The sequence below is a fragment of the Pan paniscus genome, chromosome 2 (genome assembly GCF_029289425.2).
Source record: "Pan paniscus chromosome 2, NHGRI_mPanPan1-v2.0_pri, whole genome shotgun sequence".
In the NCBI taxonomy this organism is placed as follows: domain Eukaryota; kingdom Metazoa; phylum Chordata; class Mammalia; order Primates; family Hominidae; genus Pan; species Pan paniscus.
In genome coordinates this window covers 14,153,076-14,174,289 of record NC_085926.1, presented here as the reverse complement: position 1 = coordinate 14,174,289, position 21,214 = coordinate 14,153,076, and the positions used below count along the sequence as shown (strand labels likewise).

The 21,214-nt window shown below is 41.2% G+C and overlaps 2 protein-coding genes across 6 annotated transcripts in view; one reads left to right on the top strand and one right to left on the bottom strand.

Annotated features, from left to right (window-relative positions):
- Positions 1–17,961, bottom strand: part of LSM3 (LSM3 homolog, U6 small nuclear RNA and mRNA degradation associated) — a 68,865-nt gene extending 50,904 nt beyond the window's left edge. For all 4 annotated transcript variants that reach the window (XR_004670452.2, XM_063602718.1, XM_034955872.3 and 1 more), the window contains exons 1-3: positions 17,824–17,961; positions 15,051–15,161; positions 12,688–12,783 (exon numbers count right to left, since the gene is read on the bottom strand). Coding sequence is in view for 3 of the 4 variants with exons in the window: in XM_063602718.1 (XP_063458788.1) it covers positions 12,688–12,783; positions 15,051–15,161; positions 17,824–17,844 (228 nt within the window). In the remaining variant the exon portion in view is untranslated. The remainder of the gene's footprint in view (positions 1–12,687; positions 12,784–15,050; positions 15,162–17,823) is intronic.
- An 81-nt stretch (positions 17,962–18,042) lies between these two features.
- XPC (XPC complex subunit, DNA damage recognition and repair factor) overlaps positions 18,043–21,214 on the top strand; it is a 33,462-nt gene continuing 30,290 nt past the window's right edge. Inside the window, exon 1 of one of the 2 annotated variants that reach the window (XM_003826230.6) lies at positions 18,043–18,241. In XM_003826230.6, coding sequence (XP_003826278.2) covers positions 18,136–18,241 — 106 coding nt within the window. In that variant the 5' untranslated portion in view covers positions 18,043–18,135. The remainder of the gene's footprint in view (positions 18,242–21,214) is intronic. The other variant, XM_034955869.3, reaches the window with a different exon arrangement.

The window sequence follows — 21,214 nt, the reverse complement described above, 5'->3', positions numbered from 1 at the left end:
TTTGTAGCAAATGGCCTCAAAGTAGTCAACATTAATTTCAGAAAGCAGAACAGGGGTGAGAAACTGAAGAAATAAAGCAGTCCTAGAAACTATGCCTAGGGAAGAGCTTAGACAGGTTACTGGCCCTTTGAATTGTTTGGATGTAAACAGCTCAGAAACCTATGTTCTAAGTTTTTAAAGAAACTGCATTGCCAAAGAAACCATAAGCCTGGCCAAAAAAAACCTTTGACTATTTGCGTCTTCCAGCATAATAGAAGTTGGCCCTGAAAGCTCTGCGGACCCCATTTAGGGTTGCCAGATTTTGCAAATAAAGATGTAGGACGCACAATTAAATTTAGTATAAGTTCCAAACATTGGATGGGACATATTTGATCTAATTGAGGGATTTCTGCTGCTACCAGGACAGGGAGCATTCATGCCTTCCCAGTGGGATTCACCACTGTTAGGGACCAGTAACTGTCTTATGTTTCTCATTCCTTCCTTCTCTGGGAAGAGAGTTTTTGTGGTGGATATCCTGTCCCTGCTGTGTTTATCATAAATGTGGGAGGGGTAAATTATTCATCTTCTTTGGGGATAGGTTTCTGTACAAGTGACCACATGTGGTCTGACGGAGAGAACCGAAAGTCACGTGGCAGTCCTGCACCCTGAGCTGGATATCCTGCTTGCATCCTTTGGGGGTAGAGATGGTTCTGTCTGGGAAGTAGGATTCTGCAACACCCACTATCGTTGATCTCTGCAGCAACTTGGCCATCAAACTCACAAAGCTCGGCCAGGCACGGTGGTTCACACCTGTAATCCGGCACTTTAGGAGGATGAGGCAGGTGGATCATGAGGTCAGGAGATCGAGACCATCCTGGCTAACAGGGTGAAACCCCGTCTCTACTAAAAATATCAAAAAAAAAATTAGCCAGGTGTGGTGGCGGGCACCTGTAGTCCCAGCTACTTGGGAGGCTGAGGCAGGAGAATGGCGTGAACCTGGGAGGCGGAGCTTGCAGTGAGCCAAGATTGCGCCACTGCACTCCAGCCTGGGTGACAGAGTGAGACTCCGTCTCAAAGAAAAAAAAAAAACAACTCACAAAGCTCAAGATAGCCAAGGGCACACAGCTTTATACAAAGGAAACACAGCACATGCCAGCTGGGCAGTGGCAAGTGTCTCAGAAGTCTTTACAGCATTCCAAGGATTCTTCTCTAGCTACCCAAATGACTGCTTAGTTAGCAGGTGGGTGCAGGAGCCACCCTGGCTTAACTGCGCCAAGCTCCACACCAGAACCAGTATCGTTTACAACAGTTCCATGAATGTGGCTTTACAGTCACCAAGGAGGGGGCACACTCCACTACAAGGGTTGCATGCTCTCAGGGAAGACCATAGCTATGGGCTCCTAACAGTATTCAGAGCTCATTCACAGTTCTCTCAGTTCAGATGCAGTTTACAAACCAGGGGCCTCTTTTTAAAATACAGCAATATTTTTTATTAACACAGCTGACATTCCAGTTTTATCTGTTTCTAGGGAAAATGAACTGGTAAGTTAACCCATGGTCATTTTTCCATAAATAATTTTTTTTTTAAAGCCCTTTGCTCACAGGTATATACAGACACTGGTTGCCAGTGTGGGTGGGGGGGAGCAGACTATGGCAGAAACTGCTAGCTGTTCATAAAAATTCCTTCTTCCTTCCTGGGCACACAATTCTACTATATTTCCCAGGCTCCCTTACAGTTGGCTAGGGTCATATCACTGAGTTCTAGCCTAAAAAATTTAAGAAGAGGTGTAGTACCTCCAGGCTGATTCATAAACTTCTCATGTACACTCCTCCACTCCTTTTTGTTCCCACTGGCTGGATGTGAAATGATGACAAAAGACTTAGGGGTTGGTGGAGCCAGAAGACACAAAGAGTCTGGGTTCCTGAATGACTGCATGGAGGAAACCTACCTAGAATAATTACGTCATTGAGAAACAAACTCCAGCAGTGCAGAACCACCGCACATCTGTGACTGCTGAGCCAGTACATGTTTAGGGGGTACCTGTTACCACAGTCTAGCCAACACGAACTAATATGCCCACCAGAGTATACTTTCAACAACCCATGTGTGAGGAATCTCCCCTGGGCTGTCTGGTCATAACACCCAGGCAGGAGATCTGGCTACAGATAAATAATTCCTGAGAAAGAAGGCGACTCTAGTACAAGGAGTTCAGTGTGTAAACTTAAGTGCTCTAGGTTAAAAAAAAAAAAAAAAAAAAAAGGATGCTATAAACTCAATATCAGAGAAAAGTATTAAATTTTCTAGTAATGGTGATGAATTTCACCCAGAATTTTTTTTTTTAAGTGTGCATGTGTGTACGATAGGTGACAAGGCTTGGATCTGCAGTCCTTGCAATGAAATAGAATCTTCTGTTTAAAAATTATTGAGTCATCCTGCAATGAAATCTGAAGTTCACTCATACAAACATTTAGAGTGCCCATTATGTGTCAGGTATTATGATAGGCAGCAGACGCAGAGAGATGAATAAAACATGGACTGTCCTCCTAGAATCCCCATTCTAGAAATAAAAAGAGAGAAAGTATGAATTTACTCTGCAGGTATACTCCCACATAAGAAAAAGATAAAACTGAGATTTCTCCTCTCTGGACAGGGCATCTCTGTAAAAAAGGCAGCAGCCCCAGTCAGGGGCTTATAGCAGACTTAAACGTCTCTGCCTGACGGCTCTGAAGACAGCAGCGGACCTCCCAGCACAGCGTTCGAGCTCTGCTAAGGGTCAGTCTGCCTCCTCAAGTGGGTCCCTGACCCCCGTGTATGATGACTGTCAGCTCCCAGTTGGGGCCGACAGACACCTCATACAGGAGAGCTCTGGCTGGCATCTGGCAGGTGCCCCTCTGGGTTGGAGATTCCAGAGGAAAAAACAGGCAGCAATCTTTGCTGCTCTGCAGCCTCCGCTGGTGATATCCACGCAAACTGGGTCAGGAAACTCCAGCAGACTGGCAGCAGAGGGGCCTGACTGTTAGAAGGAAAGAAACAAACACAGATGTGCTAAAAAGGATTAGCACATCTACTCAAAGACTCCATCTGAAAGTCACCAACGTCAAAGACTAGAGGTAGATAAATCCACAAAGATGGGGGAAAAACCAGCACAAAAAGGCTGAAAATTCCAAAAACACGAACGCCTCTCCTCCTGCAAAGGATCACAACTCCTCACCAGCAAGGGAACAAAGCTAGACGGAGAATGAGTCTGATGAACTGACAAAAGTAGGCTTCAGAAGGTGGGTAATAACAAACAACTCCGAGCTAAATGAGCATGTTCTAACCCAATGCAAGGAAGCTAAGAACCTTGAAAAAAGGTTAGTCAAATTGTTAACTAGAATAACCAATGTAGAGAAAAACATAAATGGCCTGATGGAGCTGAAAAACATAGCACAAGAACTTCGCAAAGAATAAACAAGTATCAATAGCTGAATCAATCAAGTGGAAGAAAGGACATCAGTGATTGAAGATCAACTTAATGAAATAAAGAGAGAAGACAAGATTAGAGAAAAAAGAATAAAAGGAACAAACAAAGCCTCCAAGAAATATGGGACTATGTGAAAAGAACAAATCTACATTTGATTGGTGTACCTCAAAGTGACGGAGAGAATGGAACCAAGTTGGAAAACACTCTTCAGGATATTATCCAGGAGAACTTCCCCAACCTAGTAAGACAGGCCAACATTCAAATTCAGGAAATACAGAGACCACCACAAAGATACTCCTCAAGAAGAGCAACCCCAAGACACATAATCATCAGATTCACCAAGGTTGAAATGAAGGAAAAAACGTTAAGGGCAGCCAGACAGAAAGGTCGGGTTACCCACAAAGGGAAGCCCATCAGAGTAACAGCAGATCTCTCTGCAGAAACCCTACAAGCCAGAAGAGAGTGGGGACCAATATTCAACATTCTTGAAAAAAAGAATTATCAACCCAGAGTTTCATAACCAGCCAAACTAAGCTTCATAAGCGAAGGATAAATAAAATCCTTTACAGACAAGCAAATGCTGAGGGATTTTGTCACCACCAGGCCTGCCTTACAAGAGCTCCTGAAAGAAGCACTAAACATGGAAAGGAACAACCAGTACCAGCCACTGCAAAAACATACCACATTGTAAATAACATTGACACTATGAAGAAACTGCATTAACTAGTGGGCAAAACACCAGCTAGCATCATAATGGCAGGATCAAATTCACACATAACACTATTAACCTTAAATGTAAACGGGCTAAATGCCCCCAATTAAAAGAAACAGACTGGCAAATTGGATAGAGTCAAGACCCATCAGTGTGCTGTATTCAGGAGACCCATCTCACATGCAAACACACACATAGGCACAAAATAAAGGGATGGAAGAATATTTACCAAGTGAATGGAAAGCAAAAAAAGCAGGAGTTGCAATTCTAATCTCTAATAAAACAGACTTTAAACCAACAAAGATCAAAAGAGACAAACAAGGGCATTACATGGTAAAGGGAACAATGCAGCAAGAAGAGCTAACTATCCTAAATATATATGCACCCAATACAGGAGAACCCAGATTCATAAAACAAGTTCTTAGAGACCTATAAAGAGACTTAGACTCCCACACAATAATTGCGGGAGACTTTAACACCCCACTGTCAATATCAGACAGATCAACGAGACAGAAAATTAACAAGGATATTCAGGATTTGAACTCAGCTCTGGACCAAGCAGACCTAATAGACCTCTACAGAACTCTCCACCCCAAATCAACAGAATACACATTCTTCTCAGCACCACATCACACTTATTCTAAAACTGACCACATAATTGGAAGTAAAACACTCCTCAGCAAATGTAAAAGAACAGAAATCATAACAAACTGTCTCTCAGACCACATTGCAATCAAATTAGAACTCAGGATTAAGAAATTCACTGAAAACTGCACAAATACATGGAAACTGAACAAACTCCTCCTGAATGACTACTGGGTAAATAATGAAATGAAGGCAGAAATAAACATGTTCTTTGAAACCAATGAGAATGAAGACACAACGTACCAGAATCTCTGGGACACATTTAAAGCAGTGTTTAGAGGAAAATTTATAGCACTAAATGCCCACAAGAGAAAGCAGGAAAGATCTAAAATTGACACCCTAACATCAAAATTAAAAGAACTAGAGAAGCAACAGCAAACAAATCAAAAGCTAGAAGAAGACATGAAATAACCAAGATCAGATCAGAACTGAAGGAGACAGAGACATGAAAAACCCTAAAAAAATAATCAATGAATCCAGGAGGTGGTTCTTTGAAAAAAATCAACAAAATAGACTGCTAGCCAGACTAATAAAGAAGAAAAGAGAGAAGAATCAAATAGACGCAATAAAAAATGATATAGGGGATGTCACCACTGATCCCACAGAAATACAAACTACCATCAGAGAATAATATAAACATCTCTACGCAAATAAACTAGGACCTCTAGAAGAAATGGATAAATTCCTGGACACATACACCCTCCCAAGTCTAAGCCAGGAAGAAGTCGAATCCCTGAATAGACCAATACAAATTCTGAAATTGAGGCAGTAATTAATAGCCTACCAACCAAAAAAAGTCCAGGACCAGACAGATTCACAGCTGAATTCTACCAGAGGTACAAAGAGAAGCTGGCACCATTCCTTCTAAAACTATTCCAAACAATAGAAAAAGAGGGACTCCTCCCTAACTCATTTTATGAGGCCAGCATCATCCTGATACCAAAATCTGGCAGAGACACAACAAAAAAGGAAAATTTCAGGCCAATATCCCTGATGAACACCGATGCAAAAATCCTCAATAAAATACTGGCAAGCTGAAACCAGCAGCACCTCAAAAAGCTGATCCACCACGATCAAGTCAGCTTCATCCCTGGGATGCAAGGCTGGTTCAACATATGCAAATCAATGTAACCCATCACATAAACAGGACCAAACACAAAAACCACATGATTATGTCAATAGATGCAGAAAAGGCCTTCGATAAAATTCAACACCCCTTCATGCTAAAAACTCTCAATAAACTAGGTATCAATGAAACATATCTCAAAATAATAAGAGCTATTGATGACAAACCCGCAGCCAATATCATACTGAATGGGCAAAACCCGGAAACATTCCCTCTGAAAACCGGCACAAGACAGGGATGCCCTCTCACCACTCCTATTCAACATAGTATTGGAAATTCTGGCCAGGGCAATCAGGCAAGAGAAAGCAATAAAGCGTATTCAAATAGGAAGAGAGGAAGTCAAATTTTCTGTTTGCAGATGACATGATTGTATATTTAGAAAACCCCATTGTCTCAGCCCAAAACCTCCTTAAGCTGATAGGCAACTTCAGCGAAGTCTCAGGATACAAAATCAATGTGCAATAATCACAAGCATTCCTATACATAAATAACAGACAAATAGCTAAATTATGAGTGAACTCCCATTCACAATTGCTACTAAGAGAATAAAATACCTAGGAATACAACTTATAAGGGATGTGAAGAACCTCTTCAAGGAGAACTACAAACCACTGCTCAAGGAACTAAGACAGGACACAAACAAATGGAAAAAGATTCCATGCTCATGGATAGGAAGAATCAATATCATGAAAATGGCCATACTGCCCAAAGTAATTTATAGATTTAATGCTATCCCCATCAACCTACCACTGACTTTCTTCACAGAATTGAAAAAAACTACTTTAAACTTCATATGGAACCAAAAAGAGCCTGCATAGCCAAGGCAATCCTGGGCAAGAACAAAGCTGGAGGCATCATACTACTTGACTTCAAACTATACTACAAGGCTACAGTAACCAAAACAGCATGGTACTGGTACCAAAACAGATATATAGACCAATGGAACAAAATGGAGGCCTCAGAAATAACACCACACAGCCACAACCACCTGATCTTTGACAAACCTGATGCACACAAGCAATGGGGAAAAGATTCCCTATTTAATAAATGGTGTTGGGAAAACTGGCTAGCTATATGCAGAAAACTGAAACTGGATCCCTTCCTTACACCTTTTACAAAAATCAACTCAAGATGGATCAAAGACTTAAATGTAAGACCTAGGACCATAAACATCCTAGAAGAAAACCCGGGCAATACCATTCAGGACATAGGCATGGGCAAAGACTTCATGTCTAAAACACCAAAAGCAATGGCAACAAAAGCCAAAATTGACAAATGGGATCTAATTAAACTAAAGGGCTTCTGCACAGCAAAAAAAAACTATCATGAGTGAACAGGCAACCTACAGAATGGAAGAAAATTTTTACAATCCATCCATCTGACAAAAGGCTAATATCCAGAATCTACAAAGGACTTAAACACATCTACAAGAAAAAAAACAACCCCATCAAAAAATGGGCAAAGGATATGAAGAGACACTTCTCAAAAGAAGACATTTATGCAGCCAAAAGACATATGAAAAAAAGCTCATCATCACTGTCATTAGAGAAATGCAAATCAAAGCCACAATGAGATACCATCTCATGCCAGTTAGAATGGCGATCATTAAAAAGCCGGGAAACAACAGATGCTGGAGAGGTTGTGGAAAAACTGAAATGCTTTTACACTATTGGTGGGAGTGAAAATTATTTCAACCATTGTGGAAGACAGTGTGGTGATTCCTCAAGGATCTAGAACTGGAAATACTATTTGACCCAGGAATCCCATTACTGGGCATATACCCAAAGGATTATAAATCATGCTACTATAAAGACACACACATATGTATGTTTATTGCGGCACTATTCACAATAGCAAAGACTTGGAACCAACCCAAATGTGCATCAATGATAGACTGGATTAAGATAATGTGGCACATATACACCATGGAATACTGTGCAGCTATAAAAAAGGAGGAGTTCATGTCCTTTGCAGGGACATGGATGAAGCTGGAAACCATCATTCTCAGCAAAATATCACAAGATCAGAAAACCAAACACCCCATGTTCTCACTCATAAGTGAGAGTTGAACAATGAGAACACATGGGCACAGGGAGGGGAACATCACACACCAGGGCCTGTCGGGGGCTGGGAGGCTAGGGGAGGGATAACATTAGGAGAAATAATGTAGGTGACGGGTTGATGGGTGCAGCAAACCACCAGGGCACATGTATACCTTTGTAACAAAACTGCACGTTATGCACATGTAATCCAGAACTTAAAGTATAATTTTTAAAAAAAGATAAAGATAAAATTATTTACAGCAGAATAGGTTTTACTAGCAAAATATTGGAAATGGCTATCTGTCCATCAACAGGAAAATAGTTAAATTATGGGACATCTACACAGTGAAGTACCATAAAGCTAAAAACGAAAGCACAAGGAAGCTATGTATGAAAGGGAAAGAGCACTGTGATAAAAAAACAGGGGAAGGGAGAATAATTAACATTCATTAGCATATGCATAAAGACACGAGAAGATTCTCAAGAAACCAGTAACAGTGCTTATGTCTGGGGGTGGGGTGTAAAGATGATGAACAGAGGCTGGAGTGGAAGACATTTTACTGCACTGTGTTCCTTTCTGCATTTTGTAATTTTAAGACTGTGTGAGTCTAGTATCTATTCAAAAAGTTAAATTAAAATGGAAGCAATTTAAAATGAATAAGAAAAGAAATATGTGTTAAGTACTATATGGTGATATGGACCATATGGTCTCAGCATGGACCATAAAGAGTTAGTTATGTATGAGGGAGCAGGTCTAGAGCTGCTCTAATATGAGTGCCACTAGTCACAGGTGGCTCATTAAATTAAAATTAAATAAAATTAAATGTGCAGTTCCTTAATCACGCCAGCATCCATCTGAAGTGCCAAATAGCCACATGTGGCTCATAGCTCCTGTAATGACAGCATAGATAGAAATTTTCACTGCTGCGGACAGTTCTATTATTACAGTGCTAATCTACAGAAAGGTCTAGAAGAGCCACCTGATGCTGTAGAAGGCCTTCGGGCAAGCAGAGGGAGCAGAGGGCTTAGTTACAAAAGGGCACAACGTCCCCAAGAGAAACTGTCTGGTGAGCCAAACTACGAGGTGTTTGGTGAAGGAAGGTAGTACACATGATGGACAGCCGAAAAAGTAGTCTGGGTCAAATAACACAGACTGTTCACAATCTGTAAAATGGAAACTCCAATTATGGAGGACCAAGAATCAGAAGAGTAAGACTGACTGCTTTCCACCTTCCCATTTATAAGTCAGCAGCCAAATTAATTATTTAGAAGTCAATTATGTAAGTTATAGGGGGAAAAAACCCAACAACCTGATGGTTTATGGGTCCCCCATACTGTTTTGGTGGTAACGTTGATGTTCATTAGTTATTTCAATAGACGAGAGAGAGAGCAAAATATAAAATGGGCCAAGGTAAGAAACCATTTAGTCTGGTTTCCCATCTTGGAGAGGAGTAACAAGAGCGCACAGGAGAGTGAAGTAGTTGTTCTCCATGGCACTGAACCAGATGCAGACACTCTCTATAATATCACTGTCTTTGCTTTCTATGTCTATAGTTAATACACATTTACACACTAAAGTATTCTCAGTCATCCAAAGATTCAATTTTAAATGTTTTACCCAATACATCATGGCAATGTGAAAAAGAACTCATTAACTAAACAGACTTTGCTTACTGTTCTGCAGTTGCAACTCTAGGCGCAAGAGAGGCCACATGCACGCAGCACGCAGCGTTCAGGAGCTAACCAGCCCCAGTAGCCTTTCAAGGCAGCAATTAATCTTAATGGAGGTCAGTAACTACTGAGACTCTGTTACAGACACTCCACCCAGAGAAATGCACATGTGCACAGACACATAGCACCTTCAAACAGTGTCAGGAGGAACCGCACTTGGAGCAGACTACTAGGGATGACAGAGGTGGACCCTGCTGTTAGTTCACTGCAAACATGGAGTAAGTGGCAGTGTTCCCTTCTCTGTAATAGACACCACAGTTGAAGAGTCATTTCTGTCACAAGCAGAATTCAAGACAAGAGCATTAAAATGCTTATGAAGAGTCTACTCTTATGGTAAAATTCTTATGTTAATAATGTTACATGAATAAAGCAGAATATTAAAGCCACATATTCCATATTTTATCACATTTAAGGTATCATTTGTAAGCTTAGTTGAGCTGAAAAAGGATAAATTTTGCCAATTAAACTATGACGCAATTCTTTTTTTATCACATCACCTGTAAGATGCAATCAGATTTTTAAGATGCTAAAATTTAAGAAAAAGTGCATCTTAGTACTTATGATTGTGTCCATGTTAATAAAACAATAACCACTAAACAATAGTTAATAAATGAAATTCCTAAAGGGGAAAAAATGCAGATTTTAAAAAATGCTATTCTTTCTTGGAGAAATAAGCCAGCAAAAATACATAAATAAATAAGTAAAAATTTTAAAAAAAGAAAAAAATGCTAAATGTTTACACTCAGAAGGAGAAAGAACACTAGCAAAGGAGTCAGGTGTGGTCAGAGAGAGGAGGAAAGCCAGGATAAAGCAGAACTACAAAATCCAGTGAAGGCTAACAGTTTAACAGTTACAACGTGCCTGTCACTAATCTGAAGGCTTTTCATGTAGCCCTCAATGAATCCTCCACGGTTGTATGAAGTGGGTCCTATTATTATTCCCATTTTACAGACAAGGAAACATATCCACAGACAGGTTAGGTGAGCTGGCTCAATTAAAAAGGTGGTAAGCAAGGGAGTCAAAATTTGAATCCATGTAGTCTTGTACTCTGAGCCCACATTTTAACCACTATGCCCTGGCAGGGTCAGAAACTGTCTTTCCAAATCTTAAAGACCTTTCTTTCTGCTACGGCCTGGCATAGTGGCTCCCACCTGTAATTCCAGCACTTTGGGAGGCCAGGAGTTCGAGACCAGCCTGGCCAACATGGTGAAACCCATCTTTACTAAAAACACAAAAATTAGCTGGGCGTGGTGGCACATGCCTGTAATCCCAGCTACTTTGGAGGCTGAGGCACGAGAATTGCTTGAACCTGGGAGGCGGAGGCTGCAGTGAGCTGAGACTGACATTGCACTCCAGCCTGGGTGACACAGTCAGACTGTCTTTAAAAAAAAAAAAAAAGACCTTTCTGACAAGATCATTGGTGATAACTAATAAATGTGATTTTTTTTAAACACTGAAGAAATAAAATGAATCTGCATAGCCCAGTGAACTACTATTTTCTAAAGAACCAGTGCCTGATGTAACCAAATCATGCATGAGTAAGAGATCCATTTGAGGTGCAAGGCAGATTAATGAATTTTCACCTAACAAGAGTACGAAAAGTTTACTGTTACCGTTTCAGATTCCAGATGGCAAATAATCTTTGACTGACTACCACTTGTTCAGTTTGGGTGTAGTATCAAAGGTAGAACATTCACAAAACAAACTCCTTCCTTTCCAACTACCTATCTGTGTGGTCAGATTTGCTTCAATTACAACAACATCTCATGATAGATTTAACGCAGAAAAAAGATATGAGAATCTTCTAGCTGTCATCGATTAAGCGGGGCATTAAAGAGATTTGCAAAAATGTAAAACAAAGACATTCCTCATTAAAATTTTGTTTTAGAAAATAGTTATTGTTCATAAAAATGTTACTTACAGTAACACGTGATAGGTTTTTTTTGTTGTTTGTTTGTTTGTTTGTTTTTTGAGACAGAGTCTTACTCTGTCCCCCAGGCTGGAGTACAGTAGCACGATCTCAGCTTACCGCAACCTCTACCTCCCAGGTTCAAGTGATTCTCCTGCCTCAGCCTCCCGAGTAGCTGGGATTGCCGGTGCCTGCCGCCACGGCCGGCTAATATTTTGTATTTTTAGTAGAGACAGGGTTTTGCCATGTTGGCCAGGGTGGTCTCGAACTCCTGACCTCAGGTGATCCACCCGCTTTGGCCTCCCAAAGTGGTGGGATTGCAGGCATGAGCCACTGCACCCAGCCTTTTTTTTTTTGAGACAGTGTTTCACTCTTGTTGACAAGGCTGGAGTGCAATGGCACAATCTCAGCTCACTGCAACCTCCGCCTCCAAGATTCAAGCAGTTCTCCTGCCTCAGCCTCCCAAGTAGCTGGGATTATAGGTATATGCCACCACACCCGGCTAATTTTTTGTATTTTTAGCAGAGACAGGGCTTCACCATATTGGTCAGGCTGGTCTCGAACTCCTGACCTCAGGTGATCCACCTGCCTCGGCCTCCCAAAGTGCTAGGATTACAGGTGTGAGCCACCATGCCTGGCCAGATTTTTTTAATGAATAAATATTTTAAAAAATTTTCAGTTTCAGTTTCTAATAAATTAAGTATTAATAGATCAAATCTACAGAAAACGAAAGAACACTGTCCACTATTACTGTTACACACTACTATACATAGCCACCTTGCATTGTTGTATCTCACTGAATCTGGGAACCCTATGAGGTAAGTGGTAGTATTCCTGCTCACCAATGAGAAGTCAGCTAACTTAATTCCCTTGCCCAAGGTAGCCCAAGTAGGAAGTGGTCAAGCCAGTACTGGCAACAGGGTCTGTCAGATGCCAGAACCCTTGCTTTTAATTGCTATGCTCTACTGAGTCCATAAGTAGGTGTCAAAACATGACAGGCTTCCCATAAATATGGGTTAAGCTGTTCGAGAGAGAACAGCTGATACTTGCAAAGCAATGAATAGAATTGCATGACTTACTTTATATATCTCTTCATATGTTTCTTCATCAATTTCTATAGTAGTCACAGTTTCTTCCACATCTCCCAAGATCATATTTAAATGTTGATCATAAGCCTAAAGTGGGAGGGTACAGAACCAAGAAATTTAATAATCAAATTACAAAAATGATAAAGGCTTAACAATATGCAAATTGCTCAATTACAACTAGGGCATTTGATACTTACATCACAAACTTTTACATGCAAATAAAAAGTAATCCTACAGTACTAATATACTGTTTCTTCACAAGTCACTTCCAATGATTACTTAATTGACCTGATAAAAATATAAAACTGCTTATATTGCCAAAAATAAATTTACTTCAAATCACTTGAAATTATTTTTAAAGTCTCCACCCCACTTGTTATCTAAGGCAGTCACATCATTTATAATATTTAATTATGAAAAACAGCAGATTCATCTTCATCATTTATCAGTAGACATCCTTCAATTTCACCTATAACAATGTGACAAGAAAAATACAGTAAAGAAGATAAAATCCTTTGTTTACTGGTAAGATAATGCCATTGCAGTCTTCTAAAGGCACACAGTAGACCACATGTCGCAGAGAGAAAGTAAGTAGAGCAACACCCTGCCCATTTCTAACCTATCCAGAACTTAAATGTGTTTAGTACCTGTGGGCTCAATCAATAAATGTTACAGCTAAGATATTCAATCCAAGCTCCAAAGTTCATTCATTTTACTAAAAGGTGCACTTTCTGGGACCTTGTTCAGAACTCAAGTTTACTTCTAACAACGTGTTACATGGTTCACCTGCTCACATCAAAATAAAAGTCACTTGTCAGCCATGTGGGGAACTGCTAAGCAGGGCACACTAACAAGAGCAAACATGTATAACTGAGAGGCACAAAACAAACAGAAAGTTGGGGCCATTTAGGATAGAGACCATCAAGTTTACACAGGGAACTGAAGAAGCCTCCAAGAGCCACAAACTTAAGTAATTAAACTCAATTCCATTTGTATTCCCAAAGTTACCACCATTCTTTCCTGGAGTCTCTCTTCCTTTAAGGCCAGCTGTAGATTGTCTCCCTGGGTCCCTATTTCCTTTCTAAGCCCAGAGGTTCTTTATCTTTAAGTTTTGTGGAAGGCGGAACCACAGTACTTATGAGTGGGGCTCAGGTCAGACAACCTAGATTCAAATTCTGGCTCTCCCTTTACCGTCAAGTGACTGTACCTTTCTGAGCCTGAGTTTCCTACACTGCAAAGCAGGAATAATTAGTATGTATCATCATAGGGTTGTTATAAAGATTAAATGAGACATCACACACAAAATGCTTAGAATAATAGTACCTGGTCTATAATTAATGCTCAATAAATGTTAGCTATTTTTAATCACTTTAGGGTAGAGTAGCAACACTAAAAACAACACACTTAGGAAAGTAACAAGTCATTAAGGAGAGGCAAAACCTTCAGGGTTCTCTATGAACAAATGGGATTATTTCAAGGGACCAATTCTACAGATATTTTGCAGATATGCACAAAGAAATATGTAAAAAAATGCTTACTGCAAGTATTTACGTATTTGTAGCAAGAAATGAAAAAAAATCGATCACTATCATATACAGAATCCTAGGTAGTCATTAAAAAGAATAAACGAAAATTAAATGCACTCATGATCAATTTCCAAGAAAGATTAAGTGAAAAAAAAAAAAAAGGTACTGAAAAACATGTATGGCAAGATCCATGTTTTGTAGAGGTAGGGTGTACATAATGCAAGTATGTGCATATGTACATATATGAGTGTATATGTGTAAACATACAGAAAAGGTAACCCAATTTTTAAATTTTATTTTTTGTAGAGACAGAGTCTCTCTATGTTGCCCAGGCTGGCAACACAGAGAACTCCTGGCCTCAAGTGATCCTCCTGCCCCAGTCTCCCAAAGTGCTGAGATTACAGGAATGAGCCACTGCACCTGGCCAAGATAATCCCATTTTTAGTAGTGATTACCAGTAGAAGAAATGGGATTTCACTTTTTACTCTATATATTTTTGTGCTGTTTAACTTTTCCTAATAAAACACATATTTGTGTTTTAAATTTAAAAAACATTTACGAATGGAGGACAAATAAATATTATTTACAAATAAACAGAAGGGAAAAATGAAGGGAATAAAAATGTTCTATAATAAACGTATTTCTATTAAAAGAAAAAATGTTAAAAATGTGAATACATGCCGCTTTATTTGGCTTATGTGATATGGGTGACTTTCCACCACCCTCTCTTCCTTCAAAATACCCTTTCACTCTGGACAGGTTTTACATTTCAAGGGAGTAGGGGTAGGAAGGAATCTGATTTCAAGGTAACTTGATAAATTTACTTACATGTAATCTGCCTCGAAGCTCTCGGTCATTTCTCATTTTCACATAAATTCGCTCATCTAGGCTGAGCCTGATAAGATCCAGGGGCTCCTCTACAGTGTTGGTAGTTTGTTGCTGATAAAAGAAACAGGATTAGTAATGTAGTACTAGAGTCAGAGTAGTGCTTAAATCACTGCTATGCTGTGTGACCATGGGCAAGTTATTTAACCTTTTTCTGCCTCAGTCTCCTAATCTGTAAAATGGAGATAATAGTGTCTACCTAATACTGTTTTTGTGAGGCTTAAGTGATATACATGAAGGCTTAGAACAGAGCTTTTCACATAATACGTGCTATATAAATGTAGGTTAAAACACACATACATGAGAAGTTACACAGCAAAATAATCATGACTATACTTTGTTCCCTCAAAATCCAAACTGCCTGACCCAATTTCAGGGCATAGGGTCTCAGGGACTTTAGCTTTATCTCAAATATTATGTAATCATTGGAAAAACACTCACTTAATGCCTACCATACACTAGTCAGAATGCCAAATAGAGGTGTAGGTTTATGGGAAGATTATGAATTCAGCACAGGTTGAGTTTAGGCTGCCAACTGGTGAGTAAGATAAATATATTTAGTAGCCAGTATAGAACACTGGTTGAAAGCACTGGCTTAGCCGGGCATGGTGGCACATGCCTGTAGTCCCAGCTACTCCAAGGGCTGAGGTGGGAGGATTGCTTGAGCCTGGGGAGGTGGAGGTTGCAGTGAGCCAAGATCGTGCCACTGCACTCCAGCTTGGGCAACAGAGTGAGACTCTTGTCTTTTTTTTTAAAAAAAAAAAAAAAAAAAAAAGCAAGCAAGCACTGGCTTTGGAGTCAGGCAGTCCGGGTTCAACTCCTGGCTGTGACCTGACATTTACGAACTGAGATTAAAAATCATGCCATCTGTAATTCTCAGATTCTTCATTTGTAATTGAGAAAGCCACAACCTTCTTTCTGGGTTCTTATGAGGATTAAACTAGTTAATGCATTTAAAAACAGTGCCAGGAAAGCAGAAAATATTAATACTTAGAAATGGTTCCTATTGGCCGGGTGTGGTGGCTCACGCTTGAATCCCAGCACTTTGGGCGGCTGAGAAAGGCAGATCACCTGAGGTTAGGAGTTTGAGACCAGCCTGGCCAACATGGTGAAACCCCATCTCTACGAAAAATACAAAAATTAGCCAGGTGTGGCGGCACGCACCTGTAGTCCCAGCTACTTGGGAGGCTGAGACAGGAGAATCGCTTGAACCCAGGAGGCAGAGGTTGCAGTGAGCTGAGATCACGCCACTGCACTCCAGCCTGGGCGATAGAGTGAGACTCCATCCAAAAAAAAGAAAAGAATAGAAAAAAAAAAGGAAAAGAAAAGATTCCTATTAATATTATATTATTAAAGAACTGCTGGAAACATTGGTTTTAGAGGTCAGGGCTAGGATGACTTGGGGTCACCCACATGGAAGGGATGGTTGCAGCCGCTAAGAGTTAGAAATATTATTCAAGGAGAGCTTCTTCAGTAAGTACACAAGGCCAGTGGAGGAAGGTAACTGAATTGGTAACAGGCTCTGAAGATTCAAAAGGCCTGATGAGAGAAAAAAATAACCTAACTCAACTGGTCCCTATGTCCCTCAGTTCAACAAGTGTTTGTTAAAGGATCAGATAACCAACTGTTAGATTACAATGATAGAGAAGTCACAATCCCCACCCTCAAGGAGCTCATTCTACTGTGGAGAGGCATAGAAATAATTATAATACTGTAAGAATATGCACATGAAAAAGCCCTACTGCTACCTAAGCCTCTGTCTGGGATGCCCACTGTCTGCTCTTTTCATCCTGTAGCTTTAAATATTGGCTTCTCAAAGAGGCTTCCTCTGATCATCTAACTCATTCACTCAAATATTTTTTGAGTGTTTCCAGCACTGTTCTAAACCCCAAAGACAAAAGAATGAACAAAACAAAATCCCTGCTCTCATGGCATTTACATTCTAGTGGGGAGAGATTCACATTAAACAAAGATGCATACATTTAATATGAAAAAATAACTCTCTATGAAGAAAAATGAGGCAGGGTAACCAGAGTAGCGGGAGTGCTATTTGGGCAGAAGTCCTCTCTGAGGAGGTCAGATTTCAGTAGAAAGTTTAAGTTGTGGCATGATCTCCAAAGATATTTGAGGAAGAAAAAGACCAAGTGAAAAAGCTTCTAGGACCATCTGTTATTCTGCATACCAGTTCCTTGTTTCCTTCATAGCACATCACAGTTCCTGGAAGTCTTACATATTTATATTTACTTTTATCTGTTCTCCTCGCAAATATAAGCTCCAAGTAATGGCAAGGATCTCTTATATGTCGATGTCAGTGTCCCTGGCCCTTAGAACAGTGTCTAACCATACAAAGCTGATGTTCACTCTATCTGCTGAATGAATAAATAATTTTTGCGCTCACTAATGATAACAACTCCTAACTTTATTACCTGGCTTTCTATTGGAATCCTAACAGCTCCATGAGGTAGCTAAGGATAATAATCTATAGATTAAAAAAAATGAAGCGAAGAGTGTGAGAATAGTCATCAGGTGGGCTTCTAACAGGAAAAGGTCTCAGGGCCTACGGCAAAATTCGGAGGGGGGGGTTACGGAAAGGACAGGGTGGATTAGGCCATGGTGACTTGGAGAGAGGAGGCACGACTGGCCATTTTTCCTGAGTCTGGAAAAAGCAGCCTAGTACAAGAAGCTCCTTCGAGCGACCTCCTTAAAATACACTTACCTGGTCTACGTCGTCCGCCATGTTTCAAACCCTGCGCCCTTTCCCGCCTCTCGCGAGAACACAAGAGCAACGTCATCTCCGGAAACGTGAGGCTACAATACACCGGAAATAGAGAGAAACCTGTTGTGCTCTTTCCTGCTTCCCGCGGTTTTTTAGTGGCCACGGGTATGGGGTGGAGCTTCCTTTAGGGGCGTGACTAGGCCTCCAACGAAGGGGCGTGGCCAAGCGCACCGCCTCGGGGCCGGGCCGGCGTTCTAGCGCATCGCGGCCGGGTGCGTCACTCGCGAAGTGGAATTTGCCCAGACAAGCAACATGGCTCGGAAACGCGCGGCCGGCGGGGAGCCGCGGGGACGCGAACTGCGCAGCCAGAAATCCAAGGCCAAGAGCAAGGCCCGGCGTGAGGAGGAGGAGGAGGAGGGTGAGAGCGAGGCCCAGCGGGCTTCGCGGGAGACGCCGCCGGTGGGCGGAGGAGGCCCAGAGGCAGGGCGGGAGTCCAGACGCGGAGGCCTGGTGGAGGTTGCTGCGCGCGTTCCGCGCCGTGGGGGCAGCCCAGCAGGCCGCGGCCGGCCCTCCCCGCTGTCCCCGCGCCTTTGTCCTGCGCACCCAGAGCGGTTTCCCGCGAGCCTCGCCCGATCCAAGCTCCTGCGTAGCTTTTTTCCCGCTCCCCGTTGTCCAGAGGATACAGATGTTCAGGGTTGAACTCGGAGAAGGCAGTTATTTGTGTCCCAGGAAGACAGACGGACGGACCAGGACGTATAGAGTGATGCAGTGTACTGACTCCCGAATGATAACTTCAGCTGAGTCTCACCCAGAGTTCCACAGTGGGATCCCACCTGACTTCCCCTCATGGATATTTGATAGGCTTCTTACATTTGTCATGGGCAATGCAGAACTCATGGTTTTCCTCTTTAAATCTATGCTTTCCTCCGTTTTTCCAGTCTCAATACTTGTTATAAAGCAAAGCCCACCTTTTTCTTATGTCCACACATCCAGTCCGTCAGCAAGTCCACTCAGTTCAGCCTCAGAGTGTATTTCAAATTTGTCCACTTCTCTTCATTTCCATGACCACAGCCCCTGTCCAAGTCATCATCACCTTTCAGTTGAGTGACTGCAGTTTCGTCTTTACTGGCCTCCCAGCTCTGCATCCAGCAACCCAAATAATCTTAAAAAAAAAAAAAAAAAATCATGCCCTGCTCCTGCTTTAAACTCCCCTTGGTTTTCCATTGCTCTTAGCTTAAAATCCAGTTGTCTTATCCTGGCCTACAAAATGCTACATGTTTTGGCTCTTGCTACCTCTCCTGTTTCTCTTACCACTTGTTTCCTTGCCAGATACCCTCCTTATTGGCCTCCTTTCTCTTCCTCAAATATGCCAAGTTATTTCTTGAGCCTTTTCCTTTGATGTTCCTTCTGCCTAGAGTGACCCCCCCATGGCTTTTGCCAGGGCTGATTTTTTCTATTTCTTCAAAACTCAAGTTAGACATTCCTTGAGCAAACTAAGGTGGTCCTTCCCAGATACCCCGCGGATACTAAAACCTGTGATGCTCAAGTACCTTATATCAAATGGCCTAGTGTTTCCATGTAACCTATGCACATCCTCCGACATACTTTAAATCATCTCTAGATCACTAATAATACCTAATACAATGTGGATACTATGTAAATAGTTGTCATGCTGTATTTTTTAAATTTGTATTTTTTTTCCCGAAATATATTCATCTGTGGTTGGTTGAATCTGTGGATGCAGGGCCCGTGGATTGGTAGGGCTAAATGCTAAATAAATATTTATTTTTTATTTTTTTCGAGACAGTGTCTCACTCTGTCGCTGAGGCTGGAGTGCAGTGGCGTGACCTCCGCCTCCTAGGTTCAAGTGATTCTCCTGCCTCAGCCTCCCGAGTAGCTGGTGTTACAGGTGCCTGACACCATGCCCGGCTAATTTTTGTATTTTTGTATAGATGGGGTTTCGCCATGTTGGCCAGGCTGGTCTCAAACTCCTGACCTCAGGTGATCCGTTCGCCTCGGCCTCCCGAAGTGTTGGAATTACAGGCATGAGCCACTGTGCCCGGCTAGTAAATATTTTAAATAATTGCAAAATGCAGGCTGTAGAAGGAATTTCTGGGTCTCCTGAAAAAACTGGGTAGATTAGACTAGGTAACTGGCAAAGGCTATCACACTAGATTCTGTTTCTATACCGGTTATAAATTCATCATCCATTAGGAAATAGTGAAATGGTAATAATTCGTAAACTTAGGAGGTGATTTACCTCATATGTAATATTACGAGTTCCATTTTATTCACTCATTTACTCATTCAAATAACATCTTTTGAGTATCTGCTATGTGCTGTACATGAATGAGGTGACATGAGAGATAAACATATCTTGGAGGATCATAGAGTAGTGTTGACATGACATTTACATGTAAAACATTCAAGGCAGAGTGTGCTAAATATTGTGGAAGAAGGTACAAGGCTTTGTAGCTTCCAAAGGATTAATCAAGTTTGACTGGCGTGATCGGGAAACGCTCTCTGAAGTAGTTTGATCTGTGATTTAAAGGATGGTTGCTATTTTAGCAAGGGGTCACAAAAAGGGGCTGGTATTCTAGTCAGAATGTAATTTGGATATATGGCAATTAAAAATTTACGGTTTTAATCTGATGGAAATGCTACCTGTATTCTTCCCAGCTCAACACTTCACCTCGGTTCCAGCTTGGTAGAGCTTCAATTCTTAGTTTTATGCACTTGGGTGAATTATTTTGGACAAATATTTTAGCCCTTCTGAATTTCCTCTGTGAAATGTAATAACTGCCTTGCGGGGTGGCTGTGAGTTTTCAGTGGGATAGCATATAAAGCCAAGAGCTTTAGCTTTACCCATGTTAGGTAATTAGTTGGGCTAGCTGGTGTCATTCAGCCTAAACGGAGGTAAAGATGCACCCAAGTTTACTCTGCTAGCTAGAGGAGCTAGCAGTCAGTTCCCAAGGCAGCTTCCAGGATCTGCAGAGTTACAACCTTTGTTGTGGTTTGGTGGTTTTGTGGGGAAGCATAGACTTAGCAAGTATGGTTTGGGCTGCAGATGACAATAATTTGGTGACTATCAGTGTAGTTGCTAACACTGTAATAGTGTAGGTTTTAATAGCACCCCTGTACATGCAAATGAAGGTGATACTTGGCTGCTTTTGACAAATAGGAGAAAAGAAAACAGGCTTCCACATGATTTCCTTTGTGTTACTAAAGCACCTCTGGTTTCTTTTCATTTCTTCTCTGTGTTAACACCTTCAGTGATATCCATTAATTCCTTCAACAGCTGTTTATTGAGCGCCTACTATTTTCACGCACTGTTCCAGGTACTAGGATAATATTGAACAAGACAGATGAGGCACCTGCTCTCATGATTATA